The sequence below is a fragment of the Leptodactylus fuscus genome, chromosome 2, assembly GCF_031893055.1.
Source record: "Leptodactylus fuscus isolate aLepFus1 chromosome 2, aLepFus1.hap2, whole genome shotgun sequence".
In the NCBI taxonomy this organism is placed as follows: Eukaryota; Metazoa; Chordata; class Amphibia; order Anura; family Leptodactylidae; genus Leptodactylus; species Leptodactylus fuscus.
This window is the reverse complement of record NC_134266.1, coordinates 270,258,049-270,281,192: the sequence shown is the minus strand read 5'-3', so window position 1 is coordinate 270,281,192 and position 23,144 is coordinate 270,258,049. Positions and strand designations below refer to the sequence as shown.

The following is a 23,144-nucleotide window of genomic DNA, read 5'->3' as shown; positions in this document are numbered from 1 at the left end:
ACTGCCCCCTATGTACAAGAATATAACTACTATAATACTACTCCTATGTACAAGAATATAACTACTATAATACTGCTCCTATGTACAAGAATATAACTACTATAATACTACTCCTATGTACAAGAATATAACTACTATAATACTACTCCTATGTACAAGAATATAACTACTATAATACTACTCCTATGTACAAGAATATAACTACTATAATACTACTCCTATGTACAAGAATATAACTACTATAATACTACTCCTATGTACAAGAATATAACTACTATAATACTGCCCCTATGTACAAGAATATAACTACTATAATACTGCTCCTACGTACAAGAATATAACTACTATAATACTACTCCTATGTACAAGAATATAACTACTATAATACTACTCCTATGTACAGGAATATAACTACTATAATACTGCTCCTATGTACAAGAATATAACTACTATAATACTACTCCTATGTACAAGAATATAACTACTATAATACTGCCCCCTATGTACAAGAATATAACTACTATAATACTACTCCTATGTACAAGAATATAACTACTATAATACTACTCCTATGTACAAGAATATAACTACTATAATACTACTCCTATGTACAAGAATATAACTACTATAATACTGCTCCTATGTACAAGAATATAACTACTATAATACTCCTCCTATGTACAAGAATATAACTACTATAATACTGCTCCTATGTACAAGAATATAACTACTATAATACTGCTCCTATATACAAGAATATAACTACTATAATACTGCCCCTATGTACAAGAATATAACTACTATAATACTACCTCCTATGTACAAGAATATAACTACTATAAAACTACTCCTATGTACAAGAATATAACTACTATAATACTACTCCTATGTACAAGAATATAACTACTATAATACTACTCCTATGTACAAGAATATAACTACTATAATACTACCTCCTATGTACAAGAATATAACTACTATAATACTGCCTCCTATGTACAAGAATATAACTACTATAATACTGCTCCTATGTACAAGAATATAACTACTATAATACTACTCCTATGTACAAGAATATAACTACTATAATACTACTCCTATGTACAAGAATATAACTACTATAATACTGCCTCCTATGTACAAGAATATAACTACTATAATACTACTCCTATGTACAAGAATATAACTACTATAATACTACTCCTATGTACAAGAATATAACTACTATAATACTGCTCCTATGTACAGGAATATAACTACTATAATACTCCTCCTATATACAAGAATATAACTACTATAATACTACCCCTATGTACAAGAATATAACTACTATAATACTACCTCCTATGTACAAGAATATAACTACTATAATACTACTCCTATGTACAAGAATATAACTACTATAATACTGCTCCTATATACAAGAATATAACTACTATAATACTACTCCTATGTACAAGAATATAACTACTATAATACTGCCCCTATGTACAAGAATATAACTACTATAATACTACCTCCTATGTACAAGAATATAACTACTATAATACTACTCCTATGTACAAGAATATAACTACTATAATACTACTGCTATGTACAAGAATATAACTACTATAATACTGCACGGATCCGAGTACTCGTGACTGTACACACACGAGGAGTGTGGCCCCCTCCTATAATATAATTATATATATATGCTCCTCTTATTACCGCCATCATCTCTCCTATAAAATAAAGGCTGGAAATAACTTTTCTTCTCATTGGTGTCAGCTGCTCGGTAATAAAACCCTTGTGTTCTGTGCACTCGCTGTCACATGTTGGGCCGTCATCTGGCCCTGATTTGGGAAGTTAATAAATGTACATTGAATTAATAGAGGGAGAGATATAAATAGCACAGAAGCCGTGACATGGCTGAGCGCTCCGGCCCCGGCACGGGAGGGAGAACCGCACCTAGCACTTGAATTTGTAGAATGTGTCGTAACGTATAAACAACTCTGAGCGTGAAGGAGTCCACCTGCCATACTGTACACAGGTTATACTACCGCAAATGTGTGTACTAGTAGAGTATCAGGAAGTAGAGAGATAGATAGATAGATAGGAGATAGATAGATAGATAGATAGATAGATAGATAGGAGATAGATAGATAGATAGATAGATAGATAGATAGATAGATAGATAGATAGGAGATAGATAGATAGATAGATAGATAGATAGATAGATAGGAGATAGATAGATATGGGATAGATAGATAGATAGATAGATAGATAGATAGATAGATAGATAGGAGATAGATAGATAGATAGATAGATAGATAGATATGCGATAGATAGTAGATAGATAGATAGATAGATAGATAGATAGATAGATAGATAGATAGATAGGAGATAGATAGATCGATAGATAGATAGATATGAGATAGATAGATAGATATGAGATAGATAGATAGATATGAGATAGATAGGAGATAGATAGATAGATAGATAGATAGATAGATAGATAGATAGATAGATAGATAGATAGATAGATCGATAGATAGATAGATAGATATGAGATAGATAGATATGAGATAGATAGGAGATAGATAGATAGGAGATAGATAGATATGACATAGATAGGAGATAGATAGGAGATAGATAGATAGATAGATAGATAGATAGATAGATAGATAGATAGTTCGCTATATAGGATTATATGACTTACGTGTCCAGACGTGACTGCAGGATGTGAAGTCTTTCTTCTCTTAAGCTCCCACCAAAAAGTTCTCCGATCCCTGGAATGAGCAGATCCACAGCGGCTACCTGGAGAAGACAATACCATGAGACTGAAGCTGCTCCTCCACCATGTGGCGGCATACCTGTGACCATATCAGAGCCGGGGGTTCAGAACATCTGGGGGTCCCTGCATGCGGCTCATACCACATAACACATCATGACCCCCAAACTAAAATAAATCTCCATGGTTCAGACTCCAGTAGATATCTGAGTGGGACAATATCTTCACTGCCAGTAGGGGGTGCACTTACTGAATGTAGTCACCGTGGTAGACAAAAAGATCTGATTGTGACAATCGAGGGGTACAAATACCTTTTCACATTTAAGGGGGGCATGACATGGAGAGAAGCTCGTGTGTCCTACCTGGGGTCATTGGTGGCTTTACAGGGGCCGGGATGACCGAGATGAAACCCCTTACAATAAAAGGGATCACTGGGATGTCCCTTTAAAGGTGAGGGCACGTCCAGATTATTGATGGCGTTTTTAAAGCCATATCTGAATGTGTCCTTATCCCTAGTGTGCATGAGAAAGGTTATAGGCCCTAAAGCCTGAGGCTGCACTACTGACTCCATTCACTCTTGTCATGATCCCCATTGATATCCACGCACCCCCGGCTGGTTGCAGACACTGACGTGTAGGCGCTGAGGTGACTGATCACTATTGTCGCTCTCCTCGCACCAGCAGATATTTCTCACAATTTTGTGGTTTCCTAACAGAAAGGTAGTAGGTTGTGAAAACGGCTGAATGGGAAATGTGGTCACGTATGTCACCGCCGCTGTGTTGTCACTCCTGCCATCAAGTATGGGGCAACGTAGGGTAAGATGGTGGCGGTGAAACAGCGGAGAGCGGCACAAGCACTCGAAAAACATCAGTACTTGGAAGAAAGCTGAATTTTTGTGATTAGATTCCCACTTGACACAAATGAGTCATCTCATAGAGCAGAACTCCCACACCGACTGTTGTCCGTAGTCATTGAATTCTGATTTTATTATTCCCTTACTTTTTGCAATGTCTGGCTACTGCATGGAAACAGTCAGCAAGCTGGCAGGAACTAGTCTTTGTTACATCATAGCCAGAGGCGTAACTACCGGGGTAGCAGCTGCCATAGAGGCCGGGACATTAGGGGCCACTATGGGGCATAATACTGTGTGCAGGGGCCACTATGGGACATAATACTGTGTGCAGGGGCCACTATGGGGGATAATACTGTGTGCAGGGGCCACTATGGGACATAATACTGTGTGCAGGGGCCACTATGGGGCGTAATACTGTGTGCAGGGGCCACTATGGGACATAATACTGTGTGCGGGGGCCACTATGGGGACATAATACTGTGTGCAGGGGCCACTATGGGGCATAATACTGTGTGCAGGGGCCACTATGGGGCATAATACTGTGTGCAGGGGCCACTATGGGACATAATACTGTGTGTAGGGGCCACTATGGGGCATAATACTGTGTGCAGGGGCCACTATGGGGCATAATACTGTGTGCAGGGGCCACTATGGGGCATAATACTGTGTGCAGGGGCCACTATGGGACATAATACTGTGTGTAGGGGCCACTATGGGGCATAATACTGTGTGCAGGGGCCACTATGGGGCATAATACTGTGTGCAGGGGCCACTATGGGGCATAATACTGTGTGCAAAGGACACTATGGGGGATAATACTGTGTGCAGGGGCCACTATGGGGGATAATACTGTGTGCAGGGGCCACTATGGGACATAATACTGTGTGCAGGGGCCACTATGGGGGATAATACTGTGTGCAGGGGACACTATGGGGGATAATACTGTGTGCAGGGGCCACTATGGGGGATAATACTGTGTGCAGGGGCCACTATGGGGGATAATACTGTGTGCAGGGGACACTATGGGGCATAATACTGTGTGCAGGGGCCACTATGGGGCATAATACTGTGTGCAGGGGACACTATGGGGGATAATACTGTGTGCAGGGACCACTATGGGGCATAATACTGTGTGCAGGGGACACTATGGGGGATAATACTGTGTGCAGGGGCCACTATGGGGGATAATACTGTGTGCAGGGGCCACTATGGGGGATAATACTTTGTGCAGGGGTCACTATGGGACATAATACTGTGTGCAGGGGCCACTATGGGGGATAATACTGTGTGCAGGGGTCACTATGGGGCATAATACTGTGTGCAGGGGCCACTATGGGGCATAATACTGTGTGCAGGGGCCACTATGGGGCATAATACTGTGTGCAGGGGCCACTATGGGACATAATACTGTGTGCAGGGGCCACTATGGGGGATAATACTGTGTGCAGGGGCCACTATGGGACATAATACTGTGTGCAGGGGCCACTATGGGGCGTAATACTGTGTGCAGGGGCCACTATGGGACATAATACTGTGTGCGGGGGCCACTATGGGGACATAATACTGTGTGCAGGGGCCACTATGGGGCATAATACTGTGTGCAGGGGCCACTATGGGGCATAATACTGTGTGCAGGGGCCACTATGGGACATAATACTGTGTGTAGGGGCCACTATGGGGCAAAATACTGTGTGCAGGGGCCACTATGGGGCATAATACTGTGTGCAGGGGCCACTATGGGGCATAATACTGTGTGCAGGGGCCACTATGGGACATAATACTGTGTGTAGGGGCCACTATGGGGCATAATACTGTGTGCAGGGGCCACTATGGGGCATAATACTGTGTGCAGGGGCCACTATGGGGCATAATACTGTGTGCAAAGGACACTATGGGGGATAATACTGTGTGCAGGGGCCACTATGGGGGATAATACTGTGTGCAGGGGCCACTATGGGACATAATACTGTGTGCAGGGGCCACTATGGGGGATAATACTGTGTGCAGGGGACACTATGGGGGATAATACTGTGTGCAGGGGCCACTATGGGGGATAATACTGTGTGCAGGGGCCACTATGGGGGATAATACTGTGTGCAGGGGACACTATGGGGCATAATACTGTGTGCAGGGGCCACTATGGGGCATAATACTGTGTGCAGGGGACACTATGGGGGATAATACTGTGTGCAGGGACCACTATGGGGCATAATACTGTGTGCAGGGGACACTATGGGGGATAATACTGTGTGCAGGGGCCACTATGGGGGATAATACTGTGTGCAGGGGCCACTATGGGGGATAATACTTTGTGCAGGGGTCACTATGGGACATAATACTGTGTGCAGGGGCCACTATGGGGGATAATACTGTGTGCAGGGGTCACTATGGGGCATAATACTGTGTGCAGGGGCCACTATGGGGCATAATACTGTGTGCAGGGGCCACTATGGGGGATAATACTGTGCGCAGGGGCCACTATGGGGCATAATACTGTGTGCAGGGGCCACTATGGGGGATAATACTGTGTGCAGGGGCCACTATGGGGGATAATACTGTGTCCAGGGGCCACTATGGGGCATAATTCTGTGTGCAGGGACCACTATGGGGGATAATACTGTGTGCAGGGGCCACTATGGGACATAATACTGTGTGCAGGGGCCACTATGGGACATAATACTGTGTGCAGGGACCACTATGGGGCATAATACTGTGTGCAGGGGTCACTATGGGACATAATACTGTGTGCAGGGGCCACTTTGGGACATAATACTGTGTGCAGGGGCCACTATGGGACATAATACTGTGTGCAGGGGACACTATGGGGGATAATACTGTGTGCAGGGGGCAACTATGGGGGATAATACTGTGTGCAGGGGACACTATGGGGCATAATACTGTGTGCAGGGGCCACTATGGGGCATAATACTGTGTGCAGGGGACACTATGGGGGATAATACTGTGTGCAGGGACCACTATGGGGCATAATACTGTGTGCAGGGGCCACTATGGGACATAATACTGTGTGCAGGGGCCACTATGGGGCATAATACTGTGTGCATGGGCCACTATGGGGGATAATACTGTGTGCAGGGGTCACTATGGGGCATAATACTGTGTGCAGGGGCCACTATGGGGGATAATACTGTGTGCAGGGGTCACTATGGGGCATAATACTGTGTGCAGGGGACACTATGGGGCATAATACTGTGTGCAGGGGCCACTATGGGGCATAATACTGTGTGCAGGGGACACTATGGGGGATAATACTGTGTGCAGGGACCACTATGGGGCATAATACTGTGTGCAGGGGCCACTATGGGACATAATACTGTGTGCAGGGGCCACTATGGGGCATAATACTGTGTGCATGGGCCACTATGGGGGATAATACTGTGTGCAGGGGTCACTATGGGGCATAATACTGTGTGCAGGGGCCACTATGGGGGATAATACTGTGTGCAGGGGTCATTATGGGGCATAATACTGTGTGCAGGGGACACTATGGGCCATAATACTGTGTGCAGGGGACACTATGGGGCATAATACTGTGTGCAGGGGACACTATGGGGGATAATACTGTGTGCAGGGGCCACTATGGGGCATAATACTGTGTGCAGGAGCCACTATGGGGGATAATACTGTGTGCAGGGGTCACTATGGGACATAATACTGTGTGCAGGGGACACTATGGGGCATAATACTGTGTGCAGGGGCCACTATGGGGCATAATACTGTGTGCAGGGGACACTATGGGGGATAATACTGTGTGCAGGGACCACTATGGGGCATAATACTGTGTGCAGGGGACACTATGGGGGATAATACTGTGTGCAGGGGTCACTATGGGGCATAATACTGTGTGCAGGGGACACTATGGGGCATAATACTGTGTGCAGGGGCCACTATGGGGCATAATACTGTGTGCAGGGGACACTATGGGGGATAATACTGTGTGCAGGGACCACTATGGGGCATAATACTGTGTGCAGGGGCCACTATGGGACATAATACTGTGTGCAGGGGCCACTATGGGGCATAATACTGTGTGCATGGGCCACTATGGGGGATAATACTGTGTGCAGGGGTCACTATGGGGCATAATACTGTGTGCAGGGGCCACTATGGGGGATAATACTGTGTGCAGGGGTCATTATGGGGCATAATACTGTGTGCAGGGGACACTATGGGCCATAATACTGTGTGCAGGGGACACTATGGGGCATAATACTGTGTGCAGGGGACACTATGGGGGATAATACTGTGTGCAGGGGCCACTATGGGGCATAATACTGTGTGCAGGAGCCACTATGGGGGATAATACTGTGTGCAGGGGTCACTATGGGACATAATACTGTGTGCAGGGGACACTATGGGGCATAATACTGTGTGCAGGGGCCACTATGGGGCATAATACTGTGTGCAGGGGACACTATGGGGGATAATACTGTGTGCAGGGACCACTATGGGGCATAATACTGTGTGCAGGGGACACTATGGGGGATAATACTGTGTGCAGGGGCCACTATGGGGGATAATACTGTGTGCAGGGGCCACTATGGGGGATAATACTTTGTGCAGGGGTCACTATGGGACATAATACTGTGTGCAGGGGTCACTATGGGGGATAATACTGTGTGCAGGGGTCACTATGGGGCATAATACTGTGTGCAGGGGCCACTATGGGGCATAATACTGTGTGCAGGGGCCACTATGGGGGATAATACTGTGCGCAGGGGCCACTATGGGGCATAATACTGTGTGCAGGGGCCACTATGGGGGATAATACTGTGTGCAGGGGCCACTATGGGGGATAATACTGTGTCCAGGGGTCACTATGGGACATAATACTGTGTGCAGGGGCCACTATGGGGGATATTACTGTGTACAGGGGCCACTATGGGGACATAATACTGTGTGCAGGGGCCACTATGGGGTATAATACTGTGTGCAGGGGCCACTATGGGGGATAATACTGTGCGCAGGGGCCACTATGGGGCATAATACTGTGTGCAGGGGCCACTATGGGGGATAATACTGTGTGCAGGGGCCACTATGGGGCATAATACTGTGTGCAGGGGCCACTATGGGGCATAATACTGTGTGCAGGGGCCACTATGGGGCATAATTCTGTGTGCAGGGACCACTATGGGGGATAATACTGTGTGCAGGGGCCACTATGGGACATAATACTGTGTGCAGGGGCCACTATGGGACATAATACTGTGTGCAGGGACCACTATGGGGCATAATACTGTGTGCAGGGGTCACTATGGGACATAATACTGTGTGCAGGGGCCACTTTGGGACATAATACTGTGTGCAGGGGCCACTATGGGACATAATACTGTGTGCAGGGGACACTATGGGGGATAATACTGTGTGCAGGGGGCAACTATGGGGGATAATACTGTGTGCAGGGGACACTATGGGGCATAATACTGTGTGCAGGGGCCACTATGGGGCATAATACTGTGTGCAGGGGACACTATGGGGGATAATACTGTGTGCAGGGACCACTATGGGGCATAATACTGTGTGCAGGGGCCACTATGGGACATAATACTGTGTGCAGGGGCCACTATGGGGCATAATACTGTGTGCATGGGCCACTATGGGGGATAATACTGTGTGCAGGGGTCACTATGGGGCATAATACTGTGTGCAGGGGCCACTATGGGGGATAATACTGTGTGCAGGGGTCACTATGGGGCATAATACTGTGTGCAGGGGACACTATGGGGCATAATACTGTGTGCAGGGGACACTATGGGGCATAATACTGTGTGCAGGGGCCACTATGGGGCATAATACTGTGTGCAGGGGCCACTATGGGGGATAATACTGTGCGCAGGGGCCACTATGGGGCATAATACTGTGTGCAGGGGCCACTATGGGGGATAATACTGTGTGCAGGGGCCACTATGGGGGATAATACTGTGTCCAGGGGTCACTATGGGACATAATACTGTGTGCAGGGGCCACTATGGGGGATATTACTGTGTACAGGGGCCACTATGGGGACATAATACTGTGTGCAGGGGCCACTATGGGGTATAATACTGTGTGCAGGGGCCACTATGGGGGATAATACTGTGCGCAGGGGCCACTATGGGGCATAATACTGTGTGCAGGGGCCACTATGGGGGATAATACTGTGTGCAGGGGCCACTATGGGGCATAATACTGTGTGCAGGGGCCACTATGGGGCATAATACTGTGTGCAGGGGCCACTATGGGGCATAATTCTGTGTGCAGGGACCACTATGGGGGATAATACTGTGCGCAGGGGCCACTATGGGACATAATACTGTGTGCAGGGGCCACTATGGGACATAATACTGTGTGCAGGGACCACTATGGGGCATAATACTGTGTGCAGGGGTCACTATGGGACATAATACTGTGTGCAGGGGCCACTTTGGGACATAATACTGTGTGCAGGGGACACTATGGGGGATAATACTGTGTGCAGGGACCACTATGGGGCATAATACTGTGTGCAGGGGCCACTATGGGACATAATACTGTGTGCAGGGGACACTATGGGGCATAATACTGTGTGCAGGGGCCACTATGGGGCATAATACTGTGTGCAGGGGACACTATGGGGGATAATACTGTGTGCAGGGACCACTATGGGGCATAATACTGTGTGCAGGGGCCACTATGGGACATAATACTGTGTGCAGGGGCCACTATGGGGCATAATACTGTGTGCATGGGCCACTATGGGGGATAATACTGTGTGCAGGGGTCACTATGGGGCATAATACTGTGTGCAGGGGCCACTATGGGGGATAATACTGTGTGCAGGGGTCACTATGGGGCATAATACTGTGTGCAGGGGACACTATGGGGCATAATACTGTGTGCAGGGGACACTATGGGGCATAATACTGTGTGCAGGGGCCACTATGGGGCATAATACTGTGTGCAGGGGCCACTATGGGGCATAATACTGTGTGCAGGGACCACTATGGGGCATAATACTGTGTGCAGGGGCCACTATGGGACATAATACTGTGTGCAGGGGCCACTATGGGGCATAATACTGTGTGCATGGGCCACTATGGGGGATAATACTGTGTGCAGGGGTCACTATGGGGCATAATACTGTGTGCAGGGGCCACTATGGGGGATAATACTGTGTGCAGGGGTCACTATGGGGCATAATACTGTGTGCAGGGGACACTATGGGCCATAATACTGTGTGCAGGGGACACTATGGGGCATAATACTGTGTGCAGGGGACACTATGGGGGATAATACTGTGTGCAGGGGCCACTATGGGGCATAATACTGTGTGCAGGGGCCACTATGGGGGATAATACTGTGTGCAGGGGTCACTATGGGACATAATACTGTGTGCAGGGGCCACTATGGGGGATAATACTGTGTACAGGGGCCACTATGGGGACATAATACTGCGTGCAGGGGCCACTATGGGGGATAATACTGTGTACAGGGGCCACTATGGGACATAATACTGTGTGCAGGGGCGACTATGGGGCATAATACTGTGTGCAGGGGCCACTATGGGGCATAATACTGTGTGCAGGGACCACTATGGGGGATAATACTGTGTGCAGGGGCCACTATGGGGGATAATACTGTGTGCAGGGGCCACTATGGGGGATAATACTGTGTGCAGGGACCACTATGGGACATAATACTGTGTGCAGGGGCCACTATGGTGCATAATACTGTGTGCAGGGGCCACTATGGGACATAATACTGTGTGCAGGGGCCACTATGGGACATAATACTGTGTGCAGGGGCCACTATGGGACATAATACTGTGTGCAGGGGCCACTATGGGACATAATACTGTGTGCAGGGACCACTATGGGGCATAATACTGTGTGCAGGGGTCACTATGGGACATAATACTGTGTGTAGGGGCCACTATGGGGCATAATACTGTGTGCAGGGCCACGATGGGGCATAATACTGTGTGCAGGGGCCACTATGGGGGATAATACTGCGTACAGGGGCCACTATGGGGACATAATACTGTGTGCAGGGGCCACTATGGGGTATAATACTGTGTGCAGGGGCCACTATGGGGACATAATACTGTGTACAGGGGCCACTATGGGACATAATACTGTGTACAGGGGCCACTATGGGACATAATACTGTGTGCAGGGGCGACTATGGGGCATAATACTGTGTGCAGGGGCCACTATGGGGCATAATACTGTGTGCAGGGGCCACTATGGGGCATAATAATGTGTGCAGGGGCCACTATGGGGCATAATACTGTGTGCAGGGACCACTATGGGGGATAATACTGTGTGCAGGGGCCACTATGGGACATAATACTGTGTGCAGGGGCCACTATGGGGGATAATACTGTGTGCAGGGGCCACTATGGGGGATAATACTGTGTTCAGGGGCCAATACGGGGCATAATACTGTGTACAGGGGCCACTATAGGACATAATACTGTGTACAGGGTCACTATGGGGCATAATACTGTGTGCAGGGGCCACTACGGGGCATAATACTGTGTGCAGGGGCCAGTATAGGGCATAATACTGTGTGCAGGGGCCACTATGGGGCATAATACTGTGTGCAGGGGTCACATGGGGGATATTACTGTGTGCAGGGGCCACTATGGGACATAATACTGTGTGCAGGGGCCACTATGGGGCATAATACTGTGTGCAGGGGCCACTATGGGACATAATACTGTGTGCAGGGGCCACTATGGGGCATAATACTGTGTGCAGGGGCCACTATGGGACATAATACTGTGTGCAGGGGCCACTATGGGACATAATACTGTATGCAGGGGCCACTATGGGGCATAATACTGTGTGCAGGGGCCACTATGGGGCATAATACTGTGTGCAGGGGCCACTATGGGGCATAATACTGTGTGCAGGGGCCACTATGGGGCATAATACTGTGTGCAGGGGCCACTATGGGGCATAATACTGTGTGCAGGGGCCACTATGGGACATAATACTGTATGCAGGGGCCACTATGGGGCATAATACTGTGTGCAGGGGCCACTATGGGACATAATACTGTGTGCAGGGGCCACTATGGGACATAATACTGTATGCAGGGGCCACTATGGGGCATAATACTGTGTGCAGGGGCCACTATGAGACATAATACTGTGTGCAGGGGCCACTATGAGACATAATACTGTGTGCAGGGGCCACTATGGGGCATAATACTGTGTGCAGGGGCCACTATGGGACATAATACTGTGTGCAGGGGCCACTATGGGGCATAATACTGTGTGCAGGGGCCACTATGGGGGATAATACTGTGTGCAGGGGCCACTATGGGGGATAATACTGTGTTCAGGGGCCAATACGGGGCATAATACTGTGTACAGGGGCCACTATAGGACATAATACTGTGTACAGGGTCACTATGGGGCATAATACTGTGTGCAGGGGCCACTACGGGGCATAATACTGTGTGCAGGGGCCAGTATAGGGCATAATACTGTGTGCAGGGGCCACTATGGGGCATAATACTGTGTGCAGGGGTCACATGGGGGATATTACTGTGTGCAGGGGCCACTATGGGACATAATACTGTATGCAGGGGCCACTATGGGGCATAATACTGTGTGCAGGGGCCACTATGGGGCATAATACTGTGTGCAGGGGCCACTATGGGGCATAATACTGTGTGCAGGGGCCACTATGGGGCATAATACTGTGTGCAGGGGCCACTATGGGGCATAATACTGTGTGCAGGGGCCACTATGGGACATAATACTGTATGCAGGGGCCACTATGGGGCATAATACTGTGTGCAGGGGCCACTATGAGACATAATACTGTGTGCAGGGGCCACTATGAGACATAATACTGTGTGCAGGGGCCACTATGGGGCATAATACTGTGTGCAGGGGCCACTATGAGACATAATACTGTGTGCAGGGGCCACTATGAGACATAATACTGTGTGCAGGGGCCACTATGGGGCATAATACTGTGTGCAGGGGCCACTATGGGGCATAATACTGTGTGCAGGGGCCACTATGGGACATAATACTGTGTGCAGGGGCCACTATGGGGCATAATACTGTGTGCAGGGGCCACTATGGGACATAATACTGTGTGCAGGGGCCACTATGGGACATAATAGAGCGTGGAGGAAAGCCGGTTGGTCAGGAAGATGGGGGGGCCACATGTGAAAATTTTGCCATGGGGCCCTGCCATTCCTAGTTACTGATCATAGCCTATCATGTCTTCTTTTCCTCCTTACTTATAATTTTCTTCCTGTCGTCACCAGATTGTTATGGCCAACCTCCCATGACCCCAGGGGTGCGGATACAGGGACCTTGATGGAATAAAGAGAACTTTCTCTAGCGCCACCTTTCCCTTAAGATGAATGGTTTTCAAGAAACCTAGTGACATGATGTGGGAATATCTCTTCTAAAAGACCCCTCCATAGAAGGCTGTTTTGGGTCTTCAGGAGACATCGGACCCCTCCTGACCCACGTCTATGACTTCTAACCAAGCCAACCAGTACCCTGATGAGGGGCGATAACCCCAGAATTGTCTCGCGTCCTTTTGGAGGATATTTTGTTTAGTCTTCAATACCAGATCGTGTCACTAGGCTTCTTGATGTGATATGGAAGCTCCTTCCCATAGGTGGCGCTAGAGCAAGAGAACTTATTTGAATATTCTTTTCCCAAAATTCTTAGCAGGACATGTCAGATCTTGTCTGTAGTCTGTTATCATTGAGACACATCTGTATAAGAACTGTATACATAAAATGGTGGGCTTTTTGTAATGGCAAACAGATAAAGTAGAGCCCCCCCCCCTCCTTACTGTACGCTGAGGCCCATCTTCATTGTCACGTGCGTAGAACGGCTTGAGGTCATACGGGTAGTTGATGACAAACACGGGAACGTCACCGCAATGTCTGACCAAATACTTCTCGTGTTCCGTCTGCAGGTCACATCCCCACTGCAAGGAAGAAACAGGTCTCAGTCTTGTAGGTAACGATCGCTCGTTCCTTAAAGTAAAACCTCACCTTTAATGGAGAACTCGGCACCTTTGGAAGCTTTACGTTTTCACTTAAAGGGGTTTTCTGGGACAATAGGTCATCAAAATGTGACCGGCATTGCACCCCCACCGATCAGCTATATTAAGGTTCTGGTAAACACTGCAGCGTCTGTACTGAATACCAAGCACAGCGCCATAGACGTGGTAGTGGCTGTGCTTGGTATTGCAGCTCAATAAAAGTGGACTGAACTGAACATCTTACTTAAAGGGGTTGTGCCATTAAAGACAGAAGGACAGGGGTATAATGTCTGGAAATCTCTAGGGGCCCAAACGCCCCCTCTACCGAAAGCCCCCTAAGCCTCCCCCTCTTATGTTTACAAAGTTGGCGCTCCATTCACTTCTATGGAGTACAAATCTACCGGTGCCCCATTCACAAGGAGGAGGCATGACGGACTGTCCATCCCCCAATCTCCTGGTGGCTGAGGAACCTGTCAGTCAGACCCCCCCCCTATGGATGGGGAATAAGTGTCCTTAATAGCACAACCCCTTTAACAAGTCTATGAGCTCCTTCTAAGAAAGTGATTTAGTGACTGCCCCCAATTGATTTCGTAAATACCCCCCCCCGCCGTTCTCCTCAGACCCCTCACCCACCTCGGTTTTGTACTGAAACGAAGTCGCAGCTTTCTTGAGAATCTCTAAGGCTTCAGTATAAGACATTCTAGGAAGGAGAAAGAGAAGTGAGCGTAATTACACGGGACGCGGAAGGGATATTGTGAGGAGTGTGGGCCCCTCTTCCTCTGTGTTTTTCTCCTAATTGGTCCTACTTTCCTGGGTGACAATTAGGGGATTTAAGTCAGTCCAGCTCCGGCTAATTACTGTCTGAACAGCGCCTTAATTACTGTCACGGACTGAATGTGCTATCCTGACTGTCGTCATCAGCGGACGGGGGCAGCGAGAAGACGGGAGCTTGTCCCAATGTAGTATTGGTTGCCAAAAAGTGCTGGGACCTGTAGTTCGATTAAATAAGATAAAGCAAATAAACCTTGCACCTGGGGCAGCATGGTGGCTCAGTGGTTAGCATTGCAGCCCTGCAGTGCTGGAGTCCTGGGTTCGAATCCCACAAGGAACAACATCTGCAATGGCCTCATGTACTAACATATCCTGGGCAATCCCATTAACATAGGTTACATCGTGAAGAAATCTTATATAGGGGACAAGTCCTATATAGGTGAATGCCCCCACCAATCACTGGGATCCTAAGCCCCCCACCCGTTTGGGTGGAGAGGGGATCACACATGTGCGCTGATACTCCATTTATCTCTATGGGACTGCCAGAAGTAGACACAATTTGCACTCTAGTAGTCCCATAGACATGAATGGAGCAGCAGTGTACGTGTGCAACTCCAAATTGGGGCATGGGACCCCCATCCTCATGATGGCCAGGGTCCCCGCGTTCAGACATTTAAGACTTCTTCAGGGTACAACCCCTTTAATGGTTAGAGAAAATCTATAAAACTCTGCAATCATTCATATGTATGTTATTAAAGGGGTTCTCCTTGACTTATTGCGGGGATCCGACCCCGATCAGCTGAGTGCCACTTCTGCTTCACAGACCATGTGATGTCACGGTCGTCGGTCACGTGGCCTATCTGCAGTCTCAGTCTTAATAGAGTGAACAAAGTTGAGCTGCAATACCAAGCACAGCCACTATGCAATGTATGGCGCTGTTCTTGGCAAGTCGTGAAGAGGCGGCAACTTCAAAAAGCTGATCAGTGGGGGTCTGGGTGTCGGCCCCCACAATCTCGTATAGATGTCCTATGCAAAGACTAGACCATCGATAACTTAGTCATGGAAGACCCCTTTAAATAAATTGTCCTATGCCAGGAGGAATGAAAAGCTTTTGATTGTCTATAGCAACCAATCACAGCGCAGCTTTCATCTTAACAGAGCCATTTAAAAAATGAAAGCTGAGTTCTGATTGGTTGCGAAGGGCAACAAGGAGAGTTATGATGAAGGAGGCCCATTTGTCAAGCTGAGGTGATACAAACAGGGGCCCCAATGTGTGTTAGTCACCCGAGGGGCCCAGATACCCCATGAGATATTATTACAGAGGGATGAAACCACCGTCAGCAAACCTATCCTTACTTACACAATAAACGTATTCTTTATCATTCGCTCCAATCGGCCCTTGTGAAGAAAGGAAAGAAAATAATATAAAACTAGTGACACATATCCACAAAATATGGCACATCACAGTCATTGTCACATCGGACACTTTGGCGCCTCCCAAGAAAGTGAAAGTGTCATGGGAGTTGCATTAGATTTAAAGGGGTTGTGCTGGACTTCGAAAACATGGCTGCCTTCTTCTTAGGAAGTGACATCCTGTCCATTGGTCACATGACCATGCCGCAGCCCAGTCTCATTCAAGTAAATGGGATAGAGATGTGGTGTTGGCAAGTGACCGACGGATGTGAGGTGACTTCCTGAGAAGAAGAGAGCAGCCATGTTCTCAAGTCTTGCACCACTTGTTGAAAGGGATCCTATCAATAAAACGTCATTTTTTTCTCACTACCACATAGGAATAGCTTTAAGAAAGACTATTCGTCTCCTACCTTTAGATGTCCTCTCCGCGCTGCCGTTCGGTATATAATCCGGTATGTAAATGGGTTCTCTCGCAGCACTGGGGTCGTCCCCAATGCTGCGAGAGAACTCTCCAGCGCCGCCTCCATCTTCTTCTGGAACGAGGTCTTCACCGCGTCTTCTTCCGGTGGTGGCTTCTAACTTCTAGGCCTCAGGCAAAGCCGACAGCGCATACTCAAGGCCACAAGAAAAATGTCCGCTTACACAGTATTGTAAGCGGCCATTTTCTCGTGGCCGGCGGGCATGCGCAGTCGGCTTGCCCTAGAAGTCAGAAGATGTTTGGTATAAATCCGGGTTTTCTTTGGTATGCAAATGAGTTCTCTCGCAGCACTGGGGGTGTCTCCAGTAGTGTGAGAGAACTCTCCAGCACCGCCTCCATCTTCTTCAGGAACGGCTGGCTTCAAACTTATAGGCCTCGGGCAACCGACTGCGCATGCCTGCCAGCCACAAGAAAATGATGCAAAGAGAGACCACTCCTGAAGAAGATGGAGGCAGCGCTGGAGAGTTCTCTCACAGCATTGGGTACGCCCCCAGTACTTGTGGTGCTGGCGGTCAAACTTCTAGGCCTCAGGCAGAGCCGACTGCACGTGCCCACAGGCCACAAGTAAATGGCCGCTTACTTCCTGTGTAAGCGGCCATTTTTCTTGTGGCCGGCTGGCTTGCGCAGTCGGCTATGTTCGAGGGCCGAAGCCTAGAAGTTTGACCACTAACGCTAGAAGAAGACACATGAAGAGGATGTTTCTGAAGAAGATGGAGGCGGCACTGGAGAGTTCTCTCGCAGCATTGCGGACGCCCCTAGTTCTGTTAGAGTGCTGGGGCCCGCCCCCAGTGCTGCAAGAGAACTCATTTGCATACCAAACAAACCCCGGATTTATACTGAACGGCGGCGCGAAGAAGACATCTAAAGGTAGGAGAAGAATAACCTTTCTTAAAGCTATTCCTACGTGTTATGGACAACAAATTAAGTTTTAAGGATAGGATCCCTTTAAAGGGTTATCCGGTATCTCACATTAATGGCCTATCCTCAGCAGGGGCCATCAATATTAGATCTGTCGGGTCCAACACCCGAGACCCCCAGTCCCAAGACAGTGAGACTCGCAGGGCAAACTATAGCAGTGAGTGTGGGTACTACAGCACGGTCCGATCCAGGTCTATGGGGCATCGCTGCAGTACCTACAGTCACCGTGAGCAGGAGCGGGGATCGGTAAGTACCCCTAGAGGACCCAGATTAGCTCTGCAGCGTTTGGTCTTGAACCAAGGAAACCGGCCCAGTCCAGAGGTGGCTAAGGATCGGTGTGGTCAGTGCGGCGAGGTGGCCGACGCTTACATAATACTAACCCGTTCTCAGCGTGTTCACTTGCCGCTACGAGCCGTCCTTACAAGTCTGACTGGTTAGACGGCCAAGCAAACCTCTCCATTACAGATACAACACTAGAGCCGGCGGCTGATCTGTGAACGACTTTGCTATCACACGTCGGTGGCCAAACCGCAGTAACCGCACACGTATTACCGCTAACTGCAACCTGAAACCGCAGCACGTACGGGTGTAAGATGGCAACGGTTCAGCCGCCAATGTATAAAGAAATCACCGCTGCAAATTCGGTCTCATTGCTGCCACTTACCTGCTGTCCTGGAGACACAAATTTAAAGAAAAGGTTCATATCTTCAGGGCACTTAGACAATATGGCTGTCGTTGTGTCTTTAAATAGATTCTCCATAATCTAGAAGAAAGGAGATCGAAGTGTAATGAGTCACAGGATGAACTCTGCCGGCTTCTCCGAGTCACTTAAAGGGATTTTCTAGAACTATTTCATTGACCTTTACTTTGGTCTGGCAACAAGGACTCTCGCAGATCACCTGTTTGATCAGTCACATGACCTGCATGCAGCTCAGTCCCTTTCAAGTGAACAGGCTTAAAGGGATCTTATCTTTGGATACCCTTTAACACGTAGTGATAGCCTTAAGAAAGGCGATTCTTCTCCTACCTTTAGATGTCTTCTCCACGCCGCCGTTTGGTATACAATCCAGTTTTCGTCGGTATGCAAATGACTTCTCTCGCAGCACTGAAGGCGTCCCCAATGCTGCGAGAGAACTCTCCAGCGCCGCCTCCATCTTCTTCCCTGTGTCTTCTACCATCCTGGGTCCCAATCTTCTAGGCCTCAGGCAGAGCCGACTGCGCATGCCCGGGCCACAAGAAAATGGCCACTTACACAGTAAGCTGGTGTAAGCGTCCATTTTCTTGTAGCCCGGGCATGCGCAGTTATATCCTGTACAGGTTCCCGGGTGGGCCATGACTTAGTTCTGTAGCCGGCTGCAGAAGGGGTTTGCAAATTGTCCATAGTGGACACCACATCGACGTGTATCAGCAGAGGTCTGACGACAGGTGACCCAGGTCAGACAACTTTCTCAGACTCCAGAACGGTTATTACGGCACAGATCTGCCATTCAGGAGTCTAGGTATCAGGCTGACACTAGCAGCCACCATGGTAGTCACCCAATTTTAATGGGTAGTCCCTTATTTTGGCCGTGTAGGACAGCTTTGTACCATTGAGAACACTGTGAGAGAACTAAACAGCCCCCAATATGTCATACAGGGGGTCTTGAAAGAGAGTATTGGCTACAGGTCACATGATCCCTCCTTACCTGCATAATGTCCTCCAAGCTTTCCGTGAAGGAGACCTCCGCTTCCACCATGTAGAACTCAGCCAGGTGTCTCCGACTTTGAGAATTCTCCGCTCGAAACGTAGGCCCGAAGGTGAAGACTTTGTTGAACCCCCTGAATGAAAAATGAAGGGAAGTTATCAATGAGACAGGGGCAGGACACGGTAAGCAGGGGGTTAATGGGTCCCGTTTGGTGGAGAGCGGTGGGTGCACATGGGTAATCACCTAAAAATGTCTGCACATGCCCACTGGGATGTTCCCGTATAAGGGTCAGCGGCCTTCAGCATTCAAGCTGTTGTATAACTACAACTCCCAGCAATCTGAATTCACTTCTATGGGAGCTCCCAGGAGAGCAGAGCAGGTGGGCATGCTGGGAGTTGTAGTGTCACAACAGCTGAAGGTTGTTGACTATAATGGGATGTCAGATGGAGTCAGGGGCTGCACCTTAACCCTACAACACCTGAAAATACACAAAATATCAAGACACTTATATCCTAAAAGTCTATTACCCAGACATGACCTCCAGATGCAGCTGTCCGGACACGGTAAGGAACGCAGGGACCCCAAAAAACCCGCCATCCTCCTCCTTCTGTGTGCCAACTCTGTGTGAAGCCTAAGACATAGAGTAATGAATTAGTGAGTAGAGGCTCCCCCTAGTGGTGAATTATTAATAGTGCACCTAAACGGTCCCCAATGTGGGGCGTACAAAGGACATAGAATAGATCCGAGATCCGGCAAGTTATCCCCTATTCTTTGCATAGAGGTTATTTTGCTCTGACTGGGATATCCCTTTAAGAAAGGCTATTCTTCACCTACCTTTAGAGGTCTTCTCCGCGCCGCTGTTCAGTGGAAATTCTGGTTTTCGTCTGTATGCAAATGAGTTCTCTCGCAGCACTGGGGGCGGGTCCTAGCACTCAAACAGCACTGGGGGCGTTCCCAATGCTGCGAAAGAACTCTCCAGCACCGCTTCCATCTTCGTCTGGAACGGCCTCTCTGCACGTCTCTTTCCGGCGCTGGGTTCACACTTCTACGCATGTGCAGTCGGCTTTGCGCTGAGCCGAATGCACATGCCCACGGGCCACAAGAAAATGGCCGCTTACACCAGCTTATTGTGTAAGTGGCCATTTTTCTTGTGACCCGGGCATGCGCAGTCGGCTCTGTCCGAGGCCTAGAAGATTGAAACCCAGCTTGGAAGAAGACACACGGAGAGGCCGGTCATGAAGATGGAGGCGGTGCTGAAGATTTCTCTCGCAGCATTGGGGACGCCCCCAGTGCTGCGAGAGAACTCATTTGCATACAGATGAAAATGGGGATTTCTACAGAACGGCGGCACGGAGAAGACATCTAAGGGTAGGAGAAGAATAGGCTTTCTTAAGGGGATTCCTACATGTGATCAAGAAAAAAATGTGATTTTAATAATAGGATCCCTTTAATTGTTATTGTCTATAGCAACCACTTAAATCCCAAACTTCATATTACACATGAAGGTGCCGTCCGGCTGGTTGTTACTGCAATGGCTGACAACAGAGAACAATAGAATATTCCATCTGCAAAGGCAGAGATGATCTGCGGGCTTCACTGGCACTTTAATGGTTCTCCGATTAGCTCCACACCTACCTCTACCTGGAAGAGCTCTCCGGCGCCCTCGCAGTCGTTAGAGGTAATTACGGGGGTGTGAATGTGAACGTATCCATTACTCTATCACAGAGAGAAGACAGAGAGTACAATTACACAGCGGAACATAATCCCCGGCGCTGCCGGCGTCACAGTGACATCATGGCGACCGGAGGCTGATGGAGGAGTCAGGGTGAATTCTACCTTAGACGTGAGCGCCACTTGGTGGCCACATTGTTAGCTGCAGCCAAATACAGTCCATGGCTCCTGATCATGGACCAAGGATGAGAACGATGGGATCCTGATCCGAATATCCATGAGGAAGATCAAGAGAGCGTGGTCTCAGCCTGAAGTCATGTTTTCCCCCTTCCCTCCCTTAAAGGGGTTTTCCAGACTACATATTTGCTGATCTATCAATAGGATGGGCCATCAATTAAAGATTTCCAGGGGTCTGATACTGTCTGATACTTCATAGTTGTATGAAGAATGCCGTACATTATAGAGTGGCTGTGATTGGTATTGCACCCTGACCACATTATTGCACAGACTGAAGGAGGACACATCCAAACCTTGAAGAACTGGTGGATGGCTGACGTGGCCTCACTGCGGACCCTGAGCAATGAGCTGAACGTGTTTGTCCTGCAGCGGAGGTGAGGATACTGGCGGACATACTCTGGAGGGTGATGTTCTTTAATTTTAAAGGGAAAATCCTGCAAAAAAAAAAAAAAAGACAATTCTGTATCACAGATAAGACACCTGTACCTGTGAGAGGGGAAAAGGGGCGAACAGCACACTAGGAAGGGCACACAAAGAAAGTACAGGTGTCAATTCACAGCCGAAATTCTAATAGCACCTGCAGGTAATCCTCAGAATCAAAGAGAGGGGTTTGTATAGTGAAAATGGGACTGTGTGACCATGACCAGAAAGTCACCATCTTATGTCATGGAGGACAGAGCAGCCCCATTCTACATCACCCTCCGCCCTCTCCTGCCCTCTTACCTTTGTGTCACATTCTCCTAAAACACGAATATCCTCGGCCTTCAGCTCCACATTCTGTTTTTTGCTGGGGCTCTTCACCAACACTCCAGAAACCTCTACTGAACTGCCGAAACTGATAGCACTGAGCAAGAGAGGAAACATATGGATGTGTCACTACCAACCAGCAGAATAGTGAGCGCAGCTCTGGAGTATAATACAGGATAAGTAATGTAATGTATGTACACAGCGACTGTACCAGCAGAATAGTGAGCGCAGCTCTGGAGTATAATACAGGATAAGTAATGTATGTACACAGTGACTGCACCAGCAGAATAGTGAGCACAGCTCTGGAGTATAATACAGGATAAGTAATGTATGTACACAGTGACTGTACCAGCAGAATAGTGAGCGCAGCTCTGGAGTATAATACAGGATAAGTAATGTAATGTATGTACACAGTGACTGTACCAGCAGAATAGTGAGCGCAGCTCTGGAGTATAATACAGGATAAGTAATGTAATGTATGTACACAGTGACTGCACCAGCAGAATAGTGAGCGCAGCTCTGGAGTATAATACAGGATAAGTAATGTAATGTATGTACACAGTGACTGTACCAGCAGAATAGTGAGCACAGC

The 23,144-nt window shown here is 48.2% G+C and overlaps 1 protein-coding gene across 1 annotated transcript in view; it reads right to left on the bottom strand.

Moving 5' to 3' along the window:
* The window catches only part of NARS2 (asparaginyl-tRNA synthetase 2, mitochondrial), a 32,056-nt gene that overhangs the window by 3,232 nt on the left and 5,680 nt on the right, over nucleotides 1-23,144 (bottom strand). Inside the window, exons 4-13 of the mRNA XM_075266245.1 lie at nucleotides 22,529-22,649; nucleotides 22,099-22,239; nucleotides 21,533-21,613; nucleotides 20,425-20,528; nucleotides 19,898-20,030; nucleotides 18,877-18,975; nucleotides 16,764-16,801; nucleotides 15,266-15,332; nucleotides 14,438-14,575; nucleotides 2,702-2,799 (exon numbers count right to left, since the gene is read on the bottom strand). Of these exons, the coding sequence (XP_075122346.1) occupies nucleotides 2,702-2,799; nucleotides 14,438-14,575; nucleotides 15,266-15,332; nucleotides 16,764-16,801; nucleotides 18,877-18,975; nucleotides 19,898-20,030; nucleotides 20,425-20,528; nucleotides 21,533-21,613; nucleotides 22,099-22,239; nucleotides 22,529-22,649 (1,020 nt within the window). The remainder of the gene's footprint in view (nucleotides 1-2,701; nucleotides 2,800-14,437; nucleotides 14,576-15,265; nucleotides 15,333-16,763; nucleotides 16,802-18,876; nucleotides 18,976-19,897; nucleotides 20,031-20,424; nucleotides 20,529-21,532; nucleotides 21,614-22,098; nucleotides 22,240-22,528; nucleotides 22,650-23,144) is intronic.